This window comes from Echeneis naucrates, chromosome 22, assembly GCF_900963305.1.
Source record: "Echeneis naucrates chromosome 22, fEcheNa1.1, whole genome shotgun sequence".
Lineage (NCBI taxonomy): Eukaryota > Metazoa > Chordata > Actinopteri > Carangiformes > Echeneidae > Echeneis > Echeneis naucrates.
The window spans coordinates 21,312,430-21,334,877 of NC_042532.1; the positions used below are offsets into that span (position 1 = coordinate 21,312,430).

General features: G+C 44.3%; 1 protein-coding gene across 1 annotated transcript; it reads left to right on the forward strand.

Annotated features, from left to right (window-relative positions):
• The first annotated feature begins 2,813 nt into the window (after positions 1 to 2,813).
• ehd4 (EH-domain containing 4) lies at positions 2,814 to 21,817 on the forward strand. The gene is made up of 8 exons (XM_029493612.1): positions 2,814 to 3,245; positions 7,969 to 8,145; positions 9,270 to 9,367; positions 14,895 to 15,061; positions 15,146 to 15,279; positions 15,549 to 15,660; positions 17,848 to 18,012; positions 19,002 to 21,817. The coding sequence occupies exons 1-8, from the start codon at positions 3,016 to 3,018 to the stop codon at positions 19,557 to 19,559; spliced, it is 1,641 nt and encodes a 546-aa protein (XP_029349472.1). The 5' UTR covers positions 2,814 to 3,015; the 3' UTR covers positions 19,560 to 21,817.
• Positions 21,818 to 22,448: the final 631 nt, after the last annotated feature.

Sequence of the window (22,448 nt, forward strand, 5' to 3'; positions counted from 1 at the left end):
TGTTGAGCTGGTTTTCTGATTCTCATTTAAAGGTCTCCTGCTTCTGATAGTTTCAGTCATAAAAATATGCAAGTATGCATGTCATCAATCTTTATTGGATGTGATGAGGTATCTTCAGTCTCCACTAGATGGCTTCATTAGGGAGGACAAGTGGATCAGTGTCCACAAGGTCATGAGAGTTCAACTCACTGATGTAAGCAGGAAGTGAAGCCAGGTCATGTGGTCGATTCAGCAGAATTACTATGGATGACTGAACTGCAGACATCCGAACTCTCCTTTAAGTTCTGTGAGTATCAGGCATGCCCACAAATGGGATACAATCTCCCAGAATCTAGAGCAAGGAAACAAGAGAACGCACCACAATGTGATCATAATAGCGATGAGATGAAAAGCATCCCTATTGTTTTGTGTTGCTGAGCAGACCAATCAGTTTTCTGTGGGGGCAGATTTTTGACATCCTCTCTCCCAGACCAAAGACAATCCTTTAGTCCAGGGGCAGGCCGCTCTGAAATGACTTAGCAGGTTGGGATGTCTGAATTGATGCAGAATTTCAGCTGGCACCGCCGAATGTCATACTGACTTCAAGTTTTATTGAAAAGCGTTTAATTTAAATCTGGTTTATTTTACTTACATACATTTAAACACAATAAAACGCATTAAGAAACACCAAGAAGCATCAGATATCCAGTACAGATCCCCTTACAGCTGTTTCCTGTCCACAACTAGACTGAGTTCCGTCATAAAACACACAAAGATGGCGGATAATGTAACAACACAGCGACACCGTGACGTACCTGTAGTTATGACGTAACTGGAGACGGTCACTATCGGTGACAAACTGCGCTTGCTCCATCTGGACCGACGGTGTCAAGGCTATGTTAGCTCTTGTTAGCTAGCTTTAGCGGAGGGATTTTATTCACGCTATCAAAACACAGAAAAAAAACGGCATTTGGCTGAATAAAAACGTGTTGAAGATTATCTAAGACTCAACCAAACTGAGTCAGTTTCACTGTTATGACCGTTTAAATTTTAGAAATTGATAACTTTACCGGATATTCAGTGGCTCGTTGACCAGCGACAAGCCCGCCGCCGCCGACAACAATATTTCCCACAATTCTTTGCCGTTCTTCTCTAACGCAGGCGCAGATAAGTTCGTGTTGAGATGAGCTAAGTGGCTAACAGCCCGTGTAGCCTGAGGCCGAAGTCCACTCAAAAAACACCGAATTAGGAAGAATTGGAGCTGAAACAGGAAAACACAAAGAGCTTTTCCGAAGAGTCTGCTGCTGATTCACCTGAATCTGAATTAATCTAACTCGGGCACTAAACTTTAGGACAAGTTTGAAGTCAAACTTTGTTTTCAGGCCTCATCATGTTTCTATTCCACATTTCAGATCATTTCAGTAATATTATTATTTTTACTGAGTCACATTTATCTGACCGATTTAGTTTGTTCTGATTTTACTGGAAAAACACAAAGTCCCTGCTCCATTATTTACATGAGTGAATCAAAACTTGGGATGAAAATGAATCTGTCATTAAGAACATTTAAAACAGAAGGTGCGACCAAACTCCGCCCCTCACCGGTCTCACCTGAGACAAACCTGGTTGGTCATTCACACAATGACGAAAATAGAATGATGAACTTTGTCAATTAAGAGACTCAGACTTCTCTCTAGTTTTATTTCCCCTTTTTCCTCTTATATTAAGAACATGCTTCTTTTCAATTGTCGACCTTTTGTGTATAATGATCTATCTGCTCTTTATATTTGTATGGAGACACAAAGACCAGAAAACTGATTAAGAAGTTGATTATTTATTTATTATTTTTTTTTTTAACAGATATGAACATTTTCACATCTGTACTAATGATTCCTTTCTCTTTTATGTGATAAAGCCAAATCAATTTTGTTTGTACAGTAGAAGCATTTTCATTCACCCAGCAACAACAAACAGCTGATAATAAAATCTGAATGTACGATTCCTGTTATTCATCAACACAAAAAAACATCGCCTCGACTCGTGTAATTTTCTGTCTCTGCTTCCTGCTTTAGGTTCCCCTGTAGAGCATATAAAAGGGGATGACAGACACTCATCATTTTAATTTGACATCAAATTGTGTGATTGTACGGAGATGAAAGAGAATATTTTATTGAAATGAAACGCTCACCCTGCTGCTTTTGATTATCTGTCGACCCTGATCAAGACTTTCTGGGTGCAGACTGACGGTGATCAGCTGTCAGGATGGGGTGTATTAACTGTGTTGGTCCAGCTGGAGGCGCCACAGGACACAGGAAGCTCAAAATGGCCTTCAGGTTCCACTGATTTCTTTAAGATAAACATTCGAAAGACAAGCAGAGATTTATCTATCAATCTATAATGATGACCAACTTTAGTCAAAAGGAATTAAAAATCTCTCAAAGCTTATTAGAATCACAGGAATATATATTGTCTTATTTTTCATTTCATACTCCCATCTGGATCAACCCTGGAGGACAAACAGCTGGAGTCTGAGAGTGTATGAGTTAAACACTACAGAAGAGAAGATGTCTTCTGTCACCACGTGGTCTCACCTGTTCCTCACCAGCCAATGAGTGAACCACTTTTATTATTATACTGGATTCACTGATGATGATTATATTTGTGATGGATCTGCTTGTTATCTGTGTTGTCAAATGCTGCTGGTGTTTTTATTTTAATGTTGCTTTTAACATTTCTTCTCTGTGTGTGAGTGAGTGAGTGAGAGAAAGAGAGAAAGTGAGAAAGTGTTGCGTCACAGTGGGGGCGGGGCCCTCAGGTGAGTCTTCCAGCAGCGGTCTCGCCGCAGACAGACGAAGCAGTGTGTCCACATCTGCAGACTCACAGGGACCAAACACAGACACACACAGGCACTCACACAGACACACACAGACTCACACAGACACACGCTGTCCTCCGCTCAGCCCGAACGGAGCCGAGAGCGAGCGGAACATTCGGAAACACCGAAAGAGGGAAGTGCGAGCGGAGCGCCGAGTCAGGATGTTCAGCTGGGTCAAACAGGAGCAGGGAGGACGGAACAAGGACGGAGAGATGTACCAGACTGTGACCGAAGGTCTGCAGAGCCTCTACACCAAGAAGCTGCTGCCGCTGGAGGAGACCTACCTCTTCCATGACTTCCACTCCCCGGCCCTGGAGGCCGCCGACTTCCAGAGCAAGCCCATGGTGCTGCTGGTGGGCCAGTACTCCACCGGGAAGACCACCTTCATCAGGTACAGCCACCTTTAAAAACAAGTAAAAACTCAAAGGCAAGTCGGCTTGAATGGAATCCTGATTCAGGGAGAGGTCAGTTTCAGTCAAAGTGGAGAACATGAGTAAACAGGAAATGTCTCCAGTCCTGTTTGTATAGCCACATGGAAACCTGGACCAGGTTCAGGGTTGTGTTTTGGAGCTTTATTCCAGCTCTCATGTACCAATCTGTGTATTTTAGAGTGTTAGTTTAACGGATGCAGAAGTGACAGCAGACAAGCCTGCAGTCTTCTGCTCCATTCGGCTGACATGAAATCAACCAATGCCAAACCACCTTCAGGAAAAAAGTAGGAATGGTTCTGATAGGCAGTTGGAATGTCATCAAGAACTGACTGAGATTCATGGCAGCGGTGTCAGTGTTGCCCTGAGCCGATAGGAAGTGTGTTCAGTTTATATTCTCTTTCAGTCAAGTTTGGTCTGAGTGTCCCATCACATTATTCCATCTTTGGGTTTTTATTTATTTATATTTTTCATCTGCTCACAGACAGAACAGACTACATGAGCTAAAGTTGTCAGATTTCATTGTCAGCACTGAAACTGTGCCGGTGACGTTTTTGTGCGTGTCCAACAGCCAGTCCTCCACCCTGGAGTGGTGTTTGGTGTGGAAACCTACTGAGACTCGTGTGTAACTTGGCAGCCGGGTTGTCGCAATGTTTGTGAAGCAGCAGAGGCTCATGGGTACTGCTGTCCTCTTTAACACACAGGAGCTATAATAATGGATCAGTTTTCATCGAGGCCTGTGTCGTTCAGGATTAAAGCGTCCTGGATCATCAGTTGTGTGTAAATGATCTGCCATTGTTCTGTGTATTTATGGCATGTCCCTTTATTCTGTAGCTGCAGCCGGCAGTTGTGATATTTCCTGAGTCAGATCTGAAGATGTGAGCTGACACATAATTGCAAATCTAAAAACACTCTGCAGAGCTTTGTTTAAAAAAACAAACCAAAAAAAAAGAGAATAATGCATTTTAATTTCAGAAACATTTCTGGGAATGATGTCACAGTAGATAAGTGAATGAATGAAAGAATGAATGAATGATACTTGCTACAGGCAGCAAGTCTATGCCTCAGATACAGATATAAACCGGTGCCAATACTCATAGTATGTATTTACAATCGACAGAGTCAGAGGAGGACGAGCAGCACAAACGAACATGTTATATCCTATCATCATTTATCTGCGTCTTTTACGTCAGGAGTCCAAATCTGGATTAAAGGAAGTCAGTTAAAATTCAGCACCAGCAGCTCAGTGTTTCTGGTTTCAGCCTGCAGGCTGCCATGTTGTCACGAGTTAGAGAGCTGATCCTCACTCTGCCCCCCCAGTCACTGTTAAAGCAACAAAGGGTCCCCATGCACGCACACTAAGATGTCTGAAGGTTAAAATCTTTATTCCTCAAGAAAAAAAAGACACATCTCAAAGGGCGAGTTGACCTTTAATCTGCAAATTCAGGCATCCATCAGAAAGTCTTCTAAATTTATACAAATGTATTGATAATGATAATAATAACAATAATAACAATAGTAATAACTAATGGTGATAATAATAAGGATGGTTCCAGACTACTCACTCTCTCTCGCCTGTCATCACTGCTCAGTGGTTCATAATCACTCAAATCAGATCTGTGACATCACATCCTGCTTTGTTTGGAGTAATTTCATTAGAGAGAATCTGATCAACATCATCATCATGAAGACACTTTAGATGCTGAGCAGATGATGAAGAATCAAATTAACCCCATTTGAGAGTTCTGTGCTGATAGTTGTTTTCTTATGTTTGCTGCCAGTTTGGTTAATATTAGTGAAAGAAAAATGATGTTGAATCTGTTGAAATTTAAGGACCAGCAGAAACCTCAGCCTGTGTTTGTTTGCAGCTTCTTAAACATACAAAACAATGTGTACCTGTGGGTTTCTGTGGAAACAGTCCCATTAAAATACTTAAATAATTAAAATACTTTCTTGTTTAACCAAAAATGCAAAAAAAAAAAAAAAATAATAATAATAATAATAAAATATATATATATATATATATAGTTAAATGAGGATTTTTCTTTTGTGAAACTTTACAGTCTAATGATGGAAATGATCAAATCAGCAAAAATCCTACATTATTCTCTAATTGCAGCGTCATAAATTTCAGGATTTGTTCGATGCCAGACTCAATATAGAAATCTGCCCATTTTGCTATTAGATGCACAAGTGTTGAGTGTTTTATGTCTTTTAGCAAATCTTTGTAAAATAAGTAATATTGTAAACTGGACTGCCGACAATCTGACCGGTTTCAGAGTTTTTGTTTTGTTTCTCAGCGCTCTGATCTTCATGATGCCTTCGGCAGCAGCAGTGAATGTGATGCGGGTCCCGTGTGTGTTGCAGGCCGAAGTTGAACGGAATAGTCTGAATAGTCTGGTCTGTCTCTGCTCACCACAGCAGTTCCTCAATCACAATTTTTCTTCTTTTCTGAAACAGGAACATTTTTAATGATGCTCATTATGTCCAGCTTTAATCAGTAAAGTGCTAGAATGATCAAATCTGCAGCAGTGTTGTTGTTCTGGCTGCAGATCTTTTGAGTTTGAAGACAAAGTTGGCAGTGCCACATCCAGACCGGCTCCTTTTAATTAGGTGTGAGGCCAGTTCACATCCCTGACAGTGTTTACAGGCACATTAACACCAGATTTCATTTGAACTCCCCCTCTTTGTAGTGCTCCATGTTACTGAGCGATGAATCAGAGCCTATTCTGACATGTTAGATAAATGAAGGGTGAAGATTTGATAAGAGAATTCCTGGAGCATGTCTGCGGTTTAGGGAACAGCAGTTTCAGATGAAGTTATCAGTGCAGCCAGGTCACAGCGGACACCTTTGTGTGGATGTGTTCGGTCACCGACATGGGCGCCGAGCTGCAGGTGAGATTCAATCCTCCGGAGGATGTGTCAGAGCTGCTGCTCCACCTGAAGCTGAGACGAGCTGAGACCTGCAGAGACTGCGTCAGTTTGACACAGCCACAACTCTGCTTCTGGTGGGAACGCCGCCATTATTAGGACCTGATCCAAGCAAAACAAATCTGTGATGACTGCAGGTGAGAGAGAGAGAGCCACGAAGAATATTCAGACCTTATCTGCGCAGAGTCGTGTCATCGACAAGTACATATCTATATGAATGTCTGTATGTACGAACACATGGGGGGGGGGCATTCATTCATAATGAGTCTGAGGAAAACAGAAATCTCTTGTTCTGTTATTCTCATTGTTCACTCCACCACTTCCTTTCACAAAGTCACTGCGGCTTTTTCCATCAGAGCCTTTTATATTAATGTTCCTCACTCACTCAGACGTGATGGGACTCGTCTGGAAGCTCCTCCCCCTCCTCCTCTGTCAGTTATGAAGAGCAGGTAGATGCAGCCAAAGCTGTCTTTCCCAGAGTGTGCCTGAAGGCAGCAGTGGGCAGCCGTTGAGGTGGTTGTTATTCTGCAGCCACTGAACGTTCCAGTGACTGAGGTCATCACACTGCAGTTACACTCCTGAGCTTATCTCATGTCTGCAGACAAGGGGTGTGTCTTTGTGTGTGTGTGTGTGTGTGTGTGTATGTCGACTACAAACATTCTAATGTGCTGGCAACAAACCAGAACAACAGAACTGACCAATCAATTCCCGCCCACCAAAGCTGCATAGATTTTGGCTGTCAGTGTGTGTGTGTGGTGGCCACTACTGAGGCCCCACCCTGCCTGGAGGAATGTTATGAATCATGTGAACTGAGAGGAATGCGATGAATCCTGGGAACAGGTTGCCAGTAAAGTGCAGAGTCGACAAATTCCGTTTTCTTCTTCTTCTTCTGTGCTGCAGGTTGAAGTCACGGTGGTCCAATGAGCAGCCGGAGGACCACGGCAAGGTCACAGTGTGGTCTCTGATTGGCCCACACTGATTCAAGGGGGAACATTGTGGCGGTCTGTAGTTGGTGTAGAAACAATCAGACACAGCTGAAAGCATAAAACTGGGAAACATAAATAGTGATATTCATGCTCCCCAGAGGGTGATCCAGTATCAGTGTAGCTACCGTTTAGCATGAGGACCTCTGAGTCCAGTTTGGTCAGTTGTGGGTCTGTTCTGTTTCTGCTTCCTGTGGGTTTTTTTCGTCTCATCACATGATGATGATGATGGCAGAGAAAATCCCTCCATAGCTGAAGCTCAGTGAAGCTGATTCAGGAGGTTTCCATCTTTCTCTTTGATGCTCTTGTGGATCCGTCAGGCTGTGACAACAGGAAGTCAGAGGACAGAGGCTCGCTGCAGCCATCTTCTGCCTCTTCCTTCCTCTCTCACTTTTCTTTAACGAGGAAAAGTGTGTGAGAGGTGGACGAGGTCAATGCTGCGATGAAAGGACGTGAAAACAGAAGTGACAGATCGACTGACTGTGAGTCTGAGGCAGCTGTGATGTGTCCTTCAGAGGACTCAGTCGACCAAGGTGTGACCATGAGTCTGTCCAGCTGACCCAACAGACACAGTGAAACTTGTTTTGCACCATAAATGGCGTTTTCTTCTTCCACTTCCTGTAGCGTGGAGGTTTATTTTGAAGCCTTCAGGGTTGTTTGGACAGAAAGTTGGCCCTCCTGATCAGTTCTAACCTGGCCTGACCGATTTGAATGTCCTTCCTGTTCCTGTAACTCAGTGTGCTCACTGATGTCTGACCTGTTCTCTTCTCAGGTACCTGTTGGAGCAGGATTTCCCCGGAATGAGGATCGGTCCGGAGCCGACCACCGACGGCTTCATCGCGGTGATGCACGGTGAGAACGAAGGCGTTGTCCCTGGCAATGCCCTGGTGGTTGACCCCAAGAAACCCTTCAGGAAGCTGAACGCCTTTGGAAACTCGTTCCTCAACAGGTAAACAAACACAAACGCACAACTCCGTAGAGAACAATTCATCCGACAGACTGAAACAACAACAAAAACAAAGTTGATCATTATCGATGTGCAAACAAACACCAGGTGGACTTTTCCTCGGTGATTGTTGGTCTGCCGGGTTTCTCAAACTTTGTGAGACACTAAAACAAAACACAAGTGATTGCACACAAACACCATCCATATATCTGATTGGTCACCACCATCCATTGTCAGATGATGGACACACACACGCACACAGATTCCTCAGAGTTGTATCAGGAGTTTAAACTTAGCTAAAACACTCGTGTCAAAACACACTTCCTCCGTCCAGAAATATTTTTTGGAGGAAGTGGAAGGACAGTCAGCCCTCAAAGTGTAAGTGTGTGTCTGTGTGTGTGTGTGTGTGTGTGTGTGTGTGCGCGCGCGCGCATGCGTGCGGTGTCTGTGTGTGTGCGCGCGCGTGTCTGTGTGTGTGTGTGTGTGTGTGTGTGCGTGTCTGTGTGTGTCTGTGTGTGTGTGTTGAGGCATTCCTCGGACCAGGAATCCCATCTCAACGTTGGTCGCTGCGTCGGAGGAACTTTCCACAATAAGTTATTGTTTCCAGGGGGAAGCGTGTTTGCGTCACCACGTGTCAGGGCAGTGCTTTGTTTTTTCCCGCTGCCAGCCTGCTGCTCCGAAGCAGCGAGGCGATTTATAGCTGCAGCTAAAATTAACTTTAAATGTAACACACAAATACACACGCATACACAGATTCTATTCATAGAATCAATCTGACTGAAAGTGACCTGTGAGATTTATTGCGTTGAGACAAATGAAAGCAACAAAGATTTGATGCAGGAAATGAAAGTGTTTTTTTGGTTATGTGAGAATTAAATAAATTTCAGTTCAGTTTATATTACTGTATTTTCATATTTGGATGCGGAAACCTACAAATCAAAGTCACATAAACTAAGAAACGAGTTTTTGATGAACAATAATCTGAATAAAATAAAGACCGTAAAGAGGACTCGCTCCTCTTCATCGTCTTCATCGCAGATCACATCCCAACATCCAGCTTCATTCATGGTCAGATGAACTGATGGCGTCCGGTGTTGTAGATCCTCTCTGTGTTTTTGTGTTTTCAGGTTCATCTGCTCTCAGATGCCCAATCAGGTTCTCCAGAGCATCAGCATCATCGACACTCCGGGTATTCTGTCGGGGGAGAAACAGCGAATCAGCAGAGGTGAGTGCTGCTCCTGATGGTCTTCGTCCTGGCCTCTGATTGGTCACGGCCACGGCTGTTGATTTGAATAAATGAACTTCATTCTAACGCTAAAATCAGATGGTGTGATGGAGAACGTCCGAGCTTCTGTTTCCTTCCGCTGAGCTTTTCCTGCAGACTGGACGTCCATTTAAGGAGAAAAAGTCAGTTCCTCTCATGGACATCAGAACAGGCTGCTTTATAATGGTCATCGTCATAGTAACGGTCAGTTTCCTGGAAACTGAAGTGAGTTAGTTTCATGTACTCTGAGGTGATGGAAACACAACTCTGTGTGTGTTTGTTCTTTGTGCTGTTGCATAAGAGGCCTTGAGATTCCTTCACTTCCTCATATTGTATGAAATTGGGGCCCATATTCCACCGTAACTCAAAATTTAATGAAGTGTAGTTACAGGCAGCAAAGGTCAAAGGTCACAAGATCCTAAGCCTGCTGCTGAGTTCTATTCAGTCTGCATGCTCTCCAGAAGATGAACCCTCCCACCTTTAACACCTTTAACATTTTGTGTTTTGATGATGAAATGTGGTTGGCACATTCGTGTTCCCCTCAGGATGAATCGTGGGGACTGTGGTGATCCTCTGACATCTTTGTGAGGTTAACATTTGGCTCACAGCCCTGCTGGGCCTCAGCGTCACCCCAGAGAGGGCTCAGATTTTATTCTTGGCCCGAAGGTGGAAGTTTGGTTTCAATAAAGATGCAATAAAGGAAAAAAAGGATAAAAAGGTTCAGTCTATTTCCTGCGTTTGTCCCCTTAAATACGTTTGAGACCTGATTTTTAATTTATTTTTCTTAACGTGGATGTGGATCCAAAGTGTTAGATAAATCTTTGCTCCTCACATACAGGAAACAAGTCATTGTTTTACCAAACTGGTCAGTTTATGTTAACAAAAGCTGGATTACGCTGATATGTGCTGCTTATTCGTAGTCTTCAGAGCATGATTCTTTATTATCGATTCACTCTGACCGTATTGCTGTTGCTGACGTTTAGAAACAGTAAAATATTGTTGTCAAATTTGGAATGCCTCTTTTTTTTGTCTCACTTCTTTTGGTTCTCAGTCTGTTTCCTCTGATCAACGAGTTCTGACACTTTCACCAACTTTCAGCGGCTGCAGCTGCTGATCTGAAACTTCAGACTTTATGAATAGAGATCTGAAACCAGAGAGCTGCCAGGGAGGTTTCCACAAAAGGCTTCTTTAATTACACACACACAGTATTTTCATCCCTTTTGTGCTTTTCCCCATTTTTAAAAATGCCTCTACATTTTCAGGATCAGCTCATGATATTTAAAAAGAGCTGGTTCTGTTTTAGGAGGTAAAAAACGAGCCGGTTCCAGCTCAAAGCATCATGGGACAGTAAAGCTCTGAAGAAGAGTTTAACCGGGGCCGTCCTGAATTACTAACTGTTGATCCAATGGAAGTTGACAGCAATTAGTTTTTTAGTCTGTGATGTCTTGAATCATCCAGTGATCTGATCATGCAAAGGATGTAAATTAGTTTCTGGTGGTTTTTGGGTCTTTCTGGCAGTTCGGACCGCTTGACGTGACGGCATTGAGATGTTGGGTGTGGAACCAGCAGCATTTAAATAAACTTTGATCATGTTCTGAGCGTTTCAAATCTGTGGGAGCCATAAAAACCCACACGAAGGAGTCCCTCACAGATTCTTCCAAGGTCCCCGTGTGATCTCAGAGAGAGAGAAACCCATAAAAATTCCTCAGAGGTGACTTTTTGTTGAACACACTGCCATTAAGACAGAAATGGCTGAAGCCGACTCGGATCCCCAGGAACAGGAGAGAAATCCTACAGAGACCTGTGAGAGTGATATCCAACCCACATCGGTGGACTGCTGCTCACAGCAGCATGAAGGCAAAAAATGGTTTATTAGTTTGAATTCATTTCGGTCATCAGTGATTTACTGACAGGGCTGGAGGAGAACCAACCAGCCAAGCAGTTTTTAAAAAGATGAAATAATGAAAAGATATTTAATCTGACTCCAACCAGAAAATAAATCAAACCTTTAATAACGATGCTAACAATAAACTAAATTAGGGATGCAGGAAACGATTGGTTCATTATTACATTCAGTATTATCCTCCTCATCAATCCAACAACAAGACTCAGTTCACAAAATGAGCCCAAACAGCTCCTGAATCCTTTTCCTTCTTCCACAGTCAACCTCAGTTTACAGTGAAGCACAACACGATTCAGTCTGTGGCTTCTGTTTTGACTCAGCCTGGATGACGGCAGCAGTTCATTTAAAGACCTCAGCTTGAAGGGCAGAGGGAGAGAAGGATGGAAGGATGGATGGAAGGAAGGATGGAGGGAGGGATTAGAGGGAGGGCCACAGGAAGCTGTGGCGGGGCGTTCCCTACATCTGGAAATATTTAGAGCTGCTCAGCTGAGGCTGAATTCCTCCTGAAGACGTTCAACAGGCCAAGTGTGACTCAACACACACACACACACACACACACACACACACACACAATGACATCAGCAGCATCTCTGACAGATTAGTCTTCATCATTCAGTCGAGATCACAGCTACTGAACTGAGCATCCGATTCATTAACCTTCAAACCTTCAGCGGTGTGTTAACCTGATTTAGATGTGTGACTATGAGGGTCCTGCTCAGGAAGGTTGTGATAGACGTTTGTGTTTTTTGTTTTTTTTTTTCTTAACCCTGAAGATTCAGTAACTCTGATAACCTGACAGGAAAGACCACCATTCTCTTATTCAGGATCTGGTCTTGATTTGTTCGGGGTCAACAGCTGTGAGCACATAACAGAATTTTGGTTATCAGAATGGGAGATCATGTTTTATTGCTTCATTAGTCAGGACGTGGTCTGCTGTCTGTTCATGAAGGTGTGTTGGTCACACACTGTGTTGTGTATCGGTGGTTCTCTCAGTGTCGGTCGCAGCTGTGATTCTTGGCTGTGTGCTTTGTCCCCAGTTTGTCCCCTCCCCCCCGCCCTTCGGGACACTCTCCTGCTGCGCAGCTTCATCTGTCCGTTCAAACAGAAGAACTTTTCAGCAGGTTGGGTCAGTTTTTGAAAAATGATGCTGATGTTTGCTGGTTTTGGTGTCCCCCGCCACGATGTCTCCAGCTGGACATCTTTAATCACTGATGACAAACTACAAACTCGGCTGACTGAAATCTGCTGCAGGTTTCTGTGTCTGTTTGTGTTTTGTTGAATCGGAGTTGCGGGCTGCAGGGTGGAGCTGATGTTCGTCCTCGGGTCTCTGACAACCTCGGACAGGTCTGCTGCCAGTCTGTCATCATCAGAGGGCGGAGCCTCCGCAGTGAGCTCATCGGCCTTTTGTGTTTCAGTTATAGTGTGATGGAGTTCAAGGCCTCGCCCGTCGGGTCAGAGTCACTCTGTTGCCTCTGATGAAGTTTGATGGGCTCATCTGATCTGAAGTCTGGTTTTTATTTCTGAACTTTAAATGTGTCTGTTTCGGTGAGTCACCGTTGGACGGGAGCCTGACTGAAATTCCTCAGTCTGACCGTCAGCTGGTCTTACTGGGCCTTCAGCCAGATGCCCCTCCTCCTGGTCCCCGCCCACTCTGCTCCAAACCTGGACTCTTATTCACCTCCGCTGCTCAGTCAACTAAGCTCCTCCCCCTCCAGTCTTTATGCTAAGCTAGGCTAACCATGTCCTGACTCCAGCTCTGTCCCAACCAAAGTCTGTTTAAAGACCTGGACCTGGACTCTGGTCTGAAACCTGCATTCTATCTATTGACCATCAGCGAGTGACTCCACTTAGGGAGACTGTGTTGAAGTCTATGAGAAAATGTCCCTCCTCCTCCTTTAAGGTCTCAGACTGTCTGTCTCTCAGGGGTGTTTCTTCAGTTTTGTAGCTCTGACTGTATTTACAACACAAACAGACACACACAGACACACAGTTATGTCTCTGGGGACAAACGTGAACCAAACACCTGAACCTGCCGGTGTAACCTGAAGCTTCCTGCCTTCCTTTCTTCGTCTTCTCACTGTCCGACTTTGTCTCACATCTTTTATTCATGAAGGAATGATTCCAGGCTGGAAAGCCTGCAACGATCAGAAGATCCGTCTGTGCAATTGTACGGGTTGTTGTAACCTTTGACCTTTGAAACAACTGGAGGTCATTTGCCATCTTTCTGACCTTTAACCTCAACTGGAGTTGCTGATAGCTGTTAGCCTGTTAGCTGGTTAGCTGTTTGATTAGCTGTTAACAGTTTGTTTACCAGCTGAACATCATGTGACCTTGATGAGGACACACACTCTGATATTAATTTCCCCATGATCATCAGTTTTTCTTTTCCATCATGAGCTTCAAGGTGTGTGTGTGTGTGTGTGTGTGTGTGGGTGGGTGTGGGTGTGTCGTATCTGTTTTGTCCACAAACAGAGGTGTGTTGCCCTGCCGACATGTTTGGAGTGTGGACATCAGTGTCTCTGTGGTAATTACTTGGATGCTGAAATGCAGACACACACACACACACACACACACACCAATGCAGTGGATGCTGAAGGTGACCTGTATAAAAGAAGAGCTGAGTCAGAGGTGGAAACATTCTGTAGTTGGCTGAATGTTTTCCTGATGAGTTTCTGGTCTCAGTCTTCAACACAACATGACATACATTTTTTTTAAATGAAGCTCCATTCAGAGGGAAAGGGGAGGGGTTAGGGGCGGGGCTACTGTGTGACTGACAGACTGTAATGCCTAATCAGGAGAGAGTCCAGAGCACTGATGGGTCTGACCTCTGACCTCTTGGTTTGAACTGTCACAGCCTTCATTCAAGAGTCACCTACTTCCTTTTCAGGGTTTTTATCTGGAGCTCTCAGTTTTTGATCATCATCTGTTGGAGTCACAGCAGCAAAGAAATCCGAGTCTGTTTTAAAGCTTCTGTTGAGTTTCCAGTTCGGTGTCAGAGGGACCACACCCAGAGATCACTTTACACACACAGTTAAAGGCACAGCTGGTCTGCTCCTGCACTTTCTGTTGGCATTTTGTTGAAGCTGATTTCTTTTTTAAACAGACTTTGTGTTTGTGTGTTTGTCGTCCTTAATGTTGTAAAGCTGCTTCACATTCCAGCCTCGGTGTGAGGGATTGGACTAATCCCAGCAACGCTCTGATACTCACAGAACTTTGGGGGGTCAGTTAGCTTTCGATTAACTGAACATTTTCAGGGTGTTTAAATGTTTTTCTTGGATTTTTATTTCCCATATTTGTCACCGTTTGGGTCTCACATGATAAATTCAGTATGATAAAGTTTCTATGAGGACTTTTATTGTTTTTAGATGAACCTAAATGTCTAACAACTTATTCTGTCAAGTTTTCTTTGATTCATGGATTCATCTTCATCTTGTTTTAGTGACTACAACAGAACATCAGATTTCAGCACTGATTATTTTTCTGTCTAATCTCCTCAATGCCACAAATGTTTACTTAGTACTTAAGCTGAGGAAACAAACGGCTCTTTAAAAAGAAGAAAACATCGTTGTCTTCCCTGTCCCTCAGGTTATGACTTTGCGGAGGTCCTGCGTTGGTTTGGGGAGCGGGTGGACCGGATCATCCTTCTGTTCGACGCCCACAAACTGGACATTTCTGACGAGTTCTCGGAAGCCATCAAAGCCTTCAAAGGTCAAGACGACAAGATCCGGGTCGTCCTCAACAAGGCCGACCAGGTAGGGCCCCGAGTCGGGTCAGAGCGGCGGTGGGGGGGGGGGTCACCTGTACCGGTCTAACTTCCTGCTCACCTGCGCTCTCAGGTGGACACGCAGCAGCTGATGCGAGTCTACGGCGCCCTCATGTGGTCACTGGGAAAAGTCATCAACACTCCAGAGGTGGTGAGAGTTTATCTGGGCTCGTTCTGGGCCAAACCGCTGCAGAACACTGAGAACAGGTCAGAACAGAGCATTCACTCCATCATTCATTCAGAAAACAGCTGATTCATTTGTCCATTCATCCAGTCATGTTGTCACCAATACATTCATTTGATGACTTGTTTACTCATCCATCCATTTAGTAAATAAATCATTTTTTATTCATCAGTTCATTCATTTATTGTCTAAATCAATAATTTCACTCATTCGTTTCATTTAGCAGTGTTGGATTATTATGTTTATGTGTTCACACCTGCTCATTCATCCGTTCATTCGTCTTCCCCACCAGGCGCCTCTTTGAGGCGGAGTCTCAGGATCTGTTCAGGGACATCCAGAGTCTTCCAAGGAACGCTGCTCTCCGTAAACTCAACGACCTCATCAAGAGAGCTCGTCTGGCTAAGGTGAGACACCTCCGTCCGCTCCAGGAATCACAGAATTCTGGGAGAATTTCTGGAATGTTGGGTTACAAACGTTACACACAGTCACATTACAACACGAAGAGGAGGAAATGATCTGGCTCTGGTGTTTTTAAAAGGCCGTTCTCTCCTCAGATGCTTCAGGTGAAAACATGAATCCAGAACGTGTTAGCACTGAGCTAAGCTGCTCGTCTGAGCCGAATTTCGGGCTGAAATTTGAATGGCAGCTGAACGTTGACTTGAATGAAATTCAAATTTGGAACAAACTGATGAGCTCTGTTGCTGTGACGAGAAGGTTTGAAGGTTTAATTGTGAATATTCTGAAGCAGAAAAAAAACCCCAACAGCGTTTAGGTGTTGTTCCTACCAGACCAGATCAGAGTCCTCACTCTGGTTCTGGATTCTCTGGACCACCGAGGAGACGAGCTGCTGTGTGAGGAGGGAAAAATTAAGAATCGAAACACATCTTTGTTTTCTTTCTGGAGGCACAGAAAGCAGAAATGAGAGCAGATTTAAAGATAGAAAGTCTAAAATGGACCGGACTGATTCAGCAGCTCTGGATCTTCAGCTCCAGGAGGAAACGTCCTGCGAGGCCTGCAGCTATAAATCAGTTTCTGCGTGGCAGCTGAAGTCAGACCGAGGGAAACCTGGTTGTTTCTGTTCCCAGCAGGTTTCAGGTTTTTTAATTACAATTTCTTTGTTCATGCCCAAAATAATGGAAGTAATTTTTTTTTTTTTTTTTTTTTTGAGCATTTACTTCCTGTTATTCCTCCAGCAGAGTTGTTGTGTGAATGGATACGTTGTTGTTTCCTTCTTCCTGTGGTGGAAACCATTAATGAGAGATCTGAGAGTATTTAGTCTGCAGCTTTGGGAGGCTCAGCTGTCTGAATGTGACCAGTCATTGAACGCACCACAGCAGACACAGATGTGTTCGGGGTCCTCCTGAGGGTCGGTTCAGTGAATTAACTTGGCTGATGGTCCAGCTGCTGGAAGGGAAGTAACACAACAAGTGTCAGTCCCTGAAGGACACATGAAGATTCTGGATCTTGAACTTCAGGACAAGCTGATTGTGGGAAATCTCAGGTCTGCTTCCAGACCGGACCAGGATTTCCTTCCATGTCCAATAAGTCCTGCATTTCATTGGTTTTCTCTGAGAGATAAGGTGAGGAGCTCGAAGAAGGGCTGTCCAACCTGGAGGTGAACTCATCTGGCCTGGAAACATCTCCTCCCCCGGCAGGACCCAGAAGGAAATTCTGGAGAGGAGCACAGTCTGGAACTTGGATAAGAAGGAAGTGGATGGATGTTTAATAACGTGCATTTCTGTGAGACACACTTTAATAAAACTGGACCCTCAAAAGTTATTTGGTAAAAAAAAATCAAACACATCCTCTTTGTTGACGGATCATTGTGTCAACACAATGACCGCTGGAGACGACAAACTCCACCTAACTCTAAATGTCAGACCCCCCAACGAAGATCCAGAGTGAACAGGTTTAATTTTTCTTCTTCCTTCCTCTTTTAATGATTGAGAAACTGACATATAATGACTTCCCTCCCAGCTTCTGTAAAACCCTCCTTCTTTTTCACCTCCCTCCTTTCCTTCCTTCCTTCCTTCCTTCCCTCCATCCTTACCTCTTCTTCATGTCACAGTGGATTGCAGGGTCTTGACCTCCTTGCATTCCTTCCTCCTCCGTTGACGTCCAATCTCCGGTTTTTGTGTTTCTATATATATATATTTTATTTATTTATTTATTTTTTTAAATGTAGTATTTAGTCAATCAGTCCCGGAGAAGAATGACTGACCTTAAACCTCACAAAAGCCCTCCTGGTCTCCTTTCTGCCCCAACAAGGCCACGTGTCCCCCCACTATCTGCCCATGAGATGACTGTGCTGACCTTTCACCTCTGTCCTCTTGAAGCATTTATCTTGCTGGTCTCGACCTCAGCTGCAGTCTGGACGCTGGTTTTCCTGCGACTGAGGAAACTGAATCATAAACAGAGGCTCAGACCAAAGTCTCACTGCAGGGGGTTATGAGTGTTTAGCTTTTCCTTCGAGGAACTGTCGAGTTTTTTCCTGAAACTGAACCCTCTGATGTCACCGAGCTCTGGCAATCAGAGCTTTGGACCGTGTCAGCTGAGTCTCAAATCTCCCACTGTCTCTGTCGCCCCTGAAGGTGCACGCCTACATCATCAGTTACCTGAAGAAGGAGATGCCGTCTCTGTTTGGGCGGGAAAAGAAGAAGGAGGAGCTGATCATGAGGCTGCCAGAGATCTACACCACCCTGCAGAGGGAGCACCACATCAGCCCCGGAGACTTCCCCAACGTCGCCAAGATGCAGGTACACCATTGAACCCCCCAAACACACACACACACACACAAACACACACGCATCCTGACTGCAGAAGCTGTCCGACAATCTTTGTCATCTCAGTGATGATGTCCACTCATGCGCATTACAAACAGGAAGTGCTGACAAATAATTCAGCTGTGTTTATTGGACACACACGTCTCATTTTCTGATATCAGCTCAGGGAGGAATTAGATGTTCTTGGTTCGATGCCAAATTCATGTCCCCTGAAAATGAGTTTTTGTCGAGGTCCAAACTGAGATTTGAGAATGTTTCGGTGTTGTGTGCTGTGACATCATGTGTTGAACACAAACTCCCTGAGAACAGTGTGTGATCTGGAGATGAGCAAATATAGAGATAGGGACAGCCTGCAGCTGCTGTCAGGCCTGTGGAGACACAACGCTGCAGGTGTGTGTGTGTGTGTTCATTCCCCGATGACACAAGTATTTATTGAACTTTTGGCGAGAGAGGATGTTTTAGATATTTCACTTCCCTGGTGAGATGTACAATAAAACACACACACACACTAACACACCGACACACACCCCCTCTGGGCCACGTGTTGCGTTGTTTTCCTCCTGCCGAGTCGCACACTGTGTCCACCTGCAGCTCAGAGTTGTGTTCATCAACAGGAAGTTTCTGTCGCCCCCTGTCGGCTGTTAGGAGGAACTGCCCCCTTCATGTCCTGATGAGGGCAGCCTGTGCACTTCCTGTTATTTTCACAATAAACGCAGTTAAATGTATGAAGATCTGGACCTTTGGTGTTGATGTAAACCAGATAAAACCAATTTAATGGAATATTCTAATAATAATACATATTACATTTTCATTCTGTAGACTTCATGGAATGAGGAATAAAGCAGTCTTGTTGAGTCGCATTCAATCACATGCAAAATGCACATGAATATACAACTTTTCCTCTTTGCATGTTTGTTGAGGGATCTACATTTCATCGTTGTCTCTGTCTCTTGTCCCTGCAGGACATGCTGCAGCACTATGACTTCAGCAAGTTTCCGTCTCTGAAGATGAAGCTGATCGAGTCGGTGGATAAGATGTTGGCCACAAAGATCGCCGTTCTGATGGCTATGATCCGGGAGGAGGAGTCAAAGCAGCCCCCGGCCATGGTGTCGGGCGGCGCCTTCGAAGGCTCTCAGGATGGGCCCTTCGGTCAGGGCTACGGTGAGGGCATCAGCGCCGGGGCTGACACAGAGGACTGGATCGTGAGCCGTGACAAGCACCGCTACGACGAGATCTTCTACACCCTGATGCCCGTCAACGGCAAGATCACCGGCGTCAATGCCAAGAAGGAGATGATGAACTCGCGGCTGCCGAACACTGTGCTGGGGAAGATCTGGAAGCTGGCCGACTGCGACCGGGACGGCATGCTGGACGACGAGGAGTTCGCCCTCGCCCAGCACCTCATCAAGATCAAACTGGAGGGCTACGAGCTGCCCACCGAGCTGCCCGACCACCTGGTGCCGCCGGCCCACCGCAAAAACCCCACCGCAGACGCCCTGTACAACCACACCGAGGACTAAAGTGCCAACAGGCCGCCAGGCGAGCCGTCAGAGACTGACTGAGGTCCGCAAGAAATCACCACAGGTCAACATTTCTGCTGCTGATGTTCAGACTGACAGCAAACTGACAGCTACGGAAGGTCAAAGGTTTTATACTGAAGAACTCGTTGCCAAGGTGATCACCAACATCACTAACTGTGCGCTTAAATATCTGGCTAGCAAACAAATTAACTAATGAAGAGACTGAGTCAAAATATTCAGCTTTTATTTTGGTAAGAGTTTCTATATTGTGTAATTCAGTTGATTTCAAAGCACCAAAGAAGAAGAGTGACAAACTTCCTGCCTAGCGCCGCCTCGTGTTTTACTAATTCTGCTTTCATTAGCTTGTATCGTGAGAGAGGGCGGTGTTTGGAGACACAGCCTCGTATCTAACCATTTTCCCGCCTTTGTATTTGTATTTATATTTGGCCAACATGGCTGAACGTTTGTTTGTGTCAGCTGCTTGTATCTGTGCTAAGCTTTTTGTGAGCACATGTGGAGGCGGTGCCGTTATGTGATGTCACGCTCAAACAGGATGCCGTCATGTGAACAACAAAACGTCTAACATGACCTTCAGAATAAAAGCAGAGGTGGGGGGACAGTGAGGTCGTGTCTTCTGTTATTTAAACAGACTAACCTTCGTCTCCTCGAACGTCTCATTAGCCACTCAGTGTTTGATTCATCTTCTGATGTCATTTCTACTTTAACTACTGTGACATTGATATTTTTCCAGTTTTTTCTGACATCAGTCATTTCATTCAAACGTTGACAGTGAAATGCAGCAGTACAGAATAAAAAATCTGCGCTTTTACTCTGAAGGCCAAATCGATTTTCCTTCCTCTAAACTGTTCATTTTTCTCCTGACGTCGTCACGGTTACATTAATTACAAATGAATCCAGATTAGATTTCAATGAAGGCTTCATCATTTCCAGATAAAGTTAGAAATAAATAAATTCCCTTCATGACCAATTCTTTTTACATCAATTTTTTAATAATTTTTCATCAGAATATCAAAATAATGATGTCCACACAAACACAGAAAATATAGAATATGATTTTTGCCATTTATTAAACGGGAAATATTTTGAGACCTCAAATTTATCAATGACTCAAATGATCTGTTGACTGACTTTATTTGTTTTTGAGCAAATCAGAGTACAAGTCTTTGTTATCGGTGGCTCGTTTCCTGAAGAGTAAAGGAGATGTTAAATGTTTTTATATTTTCACAATAGAACAGTTGTAGTTGATGTAACAGCCATTACTTTAAAACTTATGTCAGGAAGACGATATTCAGCGTCTCCTCCATGTGAAGCACCAGGACGCAGGGTTCAGGGCGTCCTCGGGGGTCAAAGGTCAGAGCCCGTCCTGTTTGAACAGCAGACAGCGTGCCATTTACCCGTCCTCCGGGGAGGTGGGGGGGCGTCCTGAAACGCCTAACAGTCAACGGTTTGCGTCCGCTCGCTCCAGCTTCCTCGCATTGTAAAGACTGGTAGAGGACAGGAGAACGGTGACCTCTGACCTCTGCCCACTGCAAACAGCAGCTTTTATGTGTTTGTGCCGAAAACATTTTCCACTGAAATGAGTCAAACTCTGCAGCCAGTGAAGACTGTTCGTCTCCATCAACATGAGACGCTCTCTCTTTTTTTAAAGGTCCCACATTTTAAACGTATTTAAAAGAAGCTAGAAAAGCATCTGATAAACAACTCTGTAGTTTTCAGTATAAACCAAAAGTTTTAACAAACCAGCGCTGTTCTTTAATCCAGCTCACACACAGAAAAGTGACTTTCAGGTTGAGTTAATGAGTGAAATCCCAGCAGTGCCTCCTCGTCCTGCCTGAGACGAAGCTTTAATAAACATCAGGAGTGTTCCACACTTTGATCCTATGACGGGACTCTGCTGGTCCTCGAGGATTCAGCAGCTCAGCGGCTTCTGGTCAAAGAGTCAAGTTTATTCTGATCAAACAGTCTTTGCATTTCCTTTTTCCACGAGGGAGCATCTGTTCTGTCAGCAGTCTGATTCAGTACATTCAGAACATCTTTGTCTTTCTCTCTGTAAAGTTGCTTCATTCACTCCGACTGAACCTCCAACAACAAATCAAACCTTCATTTATCTGAATGTAAAAGTTATTTTTGTGTTTGGTGTTTTTTGTATTCTTGTTTTGTGGGTGTTTCCTGATGATGCAGCTCCAGCTCTCGTCCTGTCAGCAGAGCTGGACGCCAATAAAGTTTATTCAGTACAACCACTCAGCTTTGTATTTATGTTTTCTCTACACGCAGGCTGGAAAAAAAGAAGTCAACTTAGCACAAACCCTGTTCTTCAGAAGAAAGTAGTCCCAGCAGCAGCTTCTGTGGTCGTTACATAACGTCCTGTTTCTGTCGAGCTGCTCAGGTTGTGTTGGCAGGATGAGGGATGGACGAGTGTCATTAGTCTTAATTCAGAGGAAGAGAGAGAGAGGAAACGCAAAGAGACAATTCACTCTCCTTCTACTGTACTTGACCAGTTTCCTCCAACTGTTTCCTGTTCGGTGGATAATGAATCACGAGTTTGTTGTGTTGTTGTGTTTTTTACGCCTCAGCTAACTTGAAGCTCTGCATTTTAAAGTGACAGAGTAAAAGAACAACAACAGACTCACACTTGTTTTCAGTTGTTCAGGCCAGTGAACATCTCACCTGCATCTGGAATAAGAAACTTCCAGCTGCAGCTGTTGGAGACATGAAGCACAGGATCAGTACAAAGGCTGCTCTCAGTGTGTGTCTGTGTGTGTGAGAGAGCATCCTTGTCATTATCATTAAACCATTGGTCCAGGACTTTGTGGGGACTCCAGACCTGACTGAACTTCAGCACTTTGTCTTTAATAATAAATGAAGATG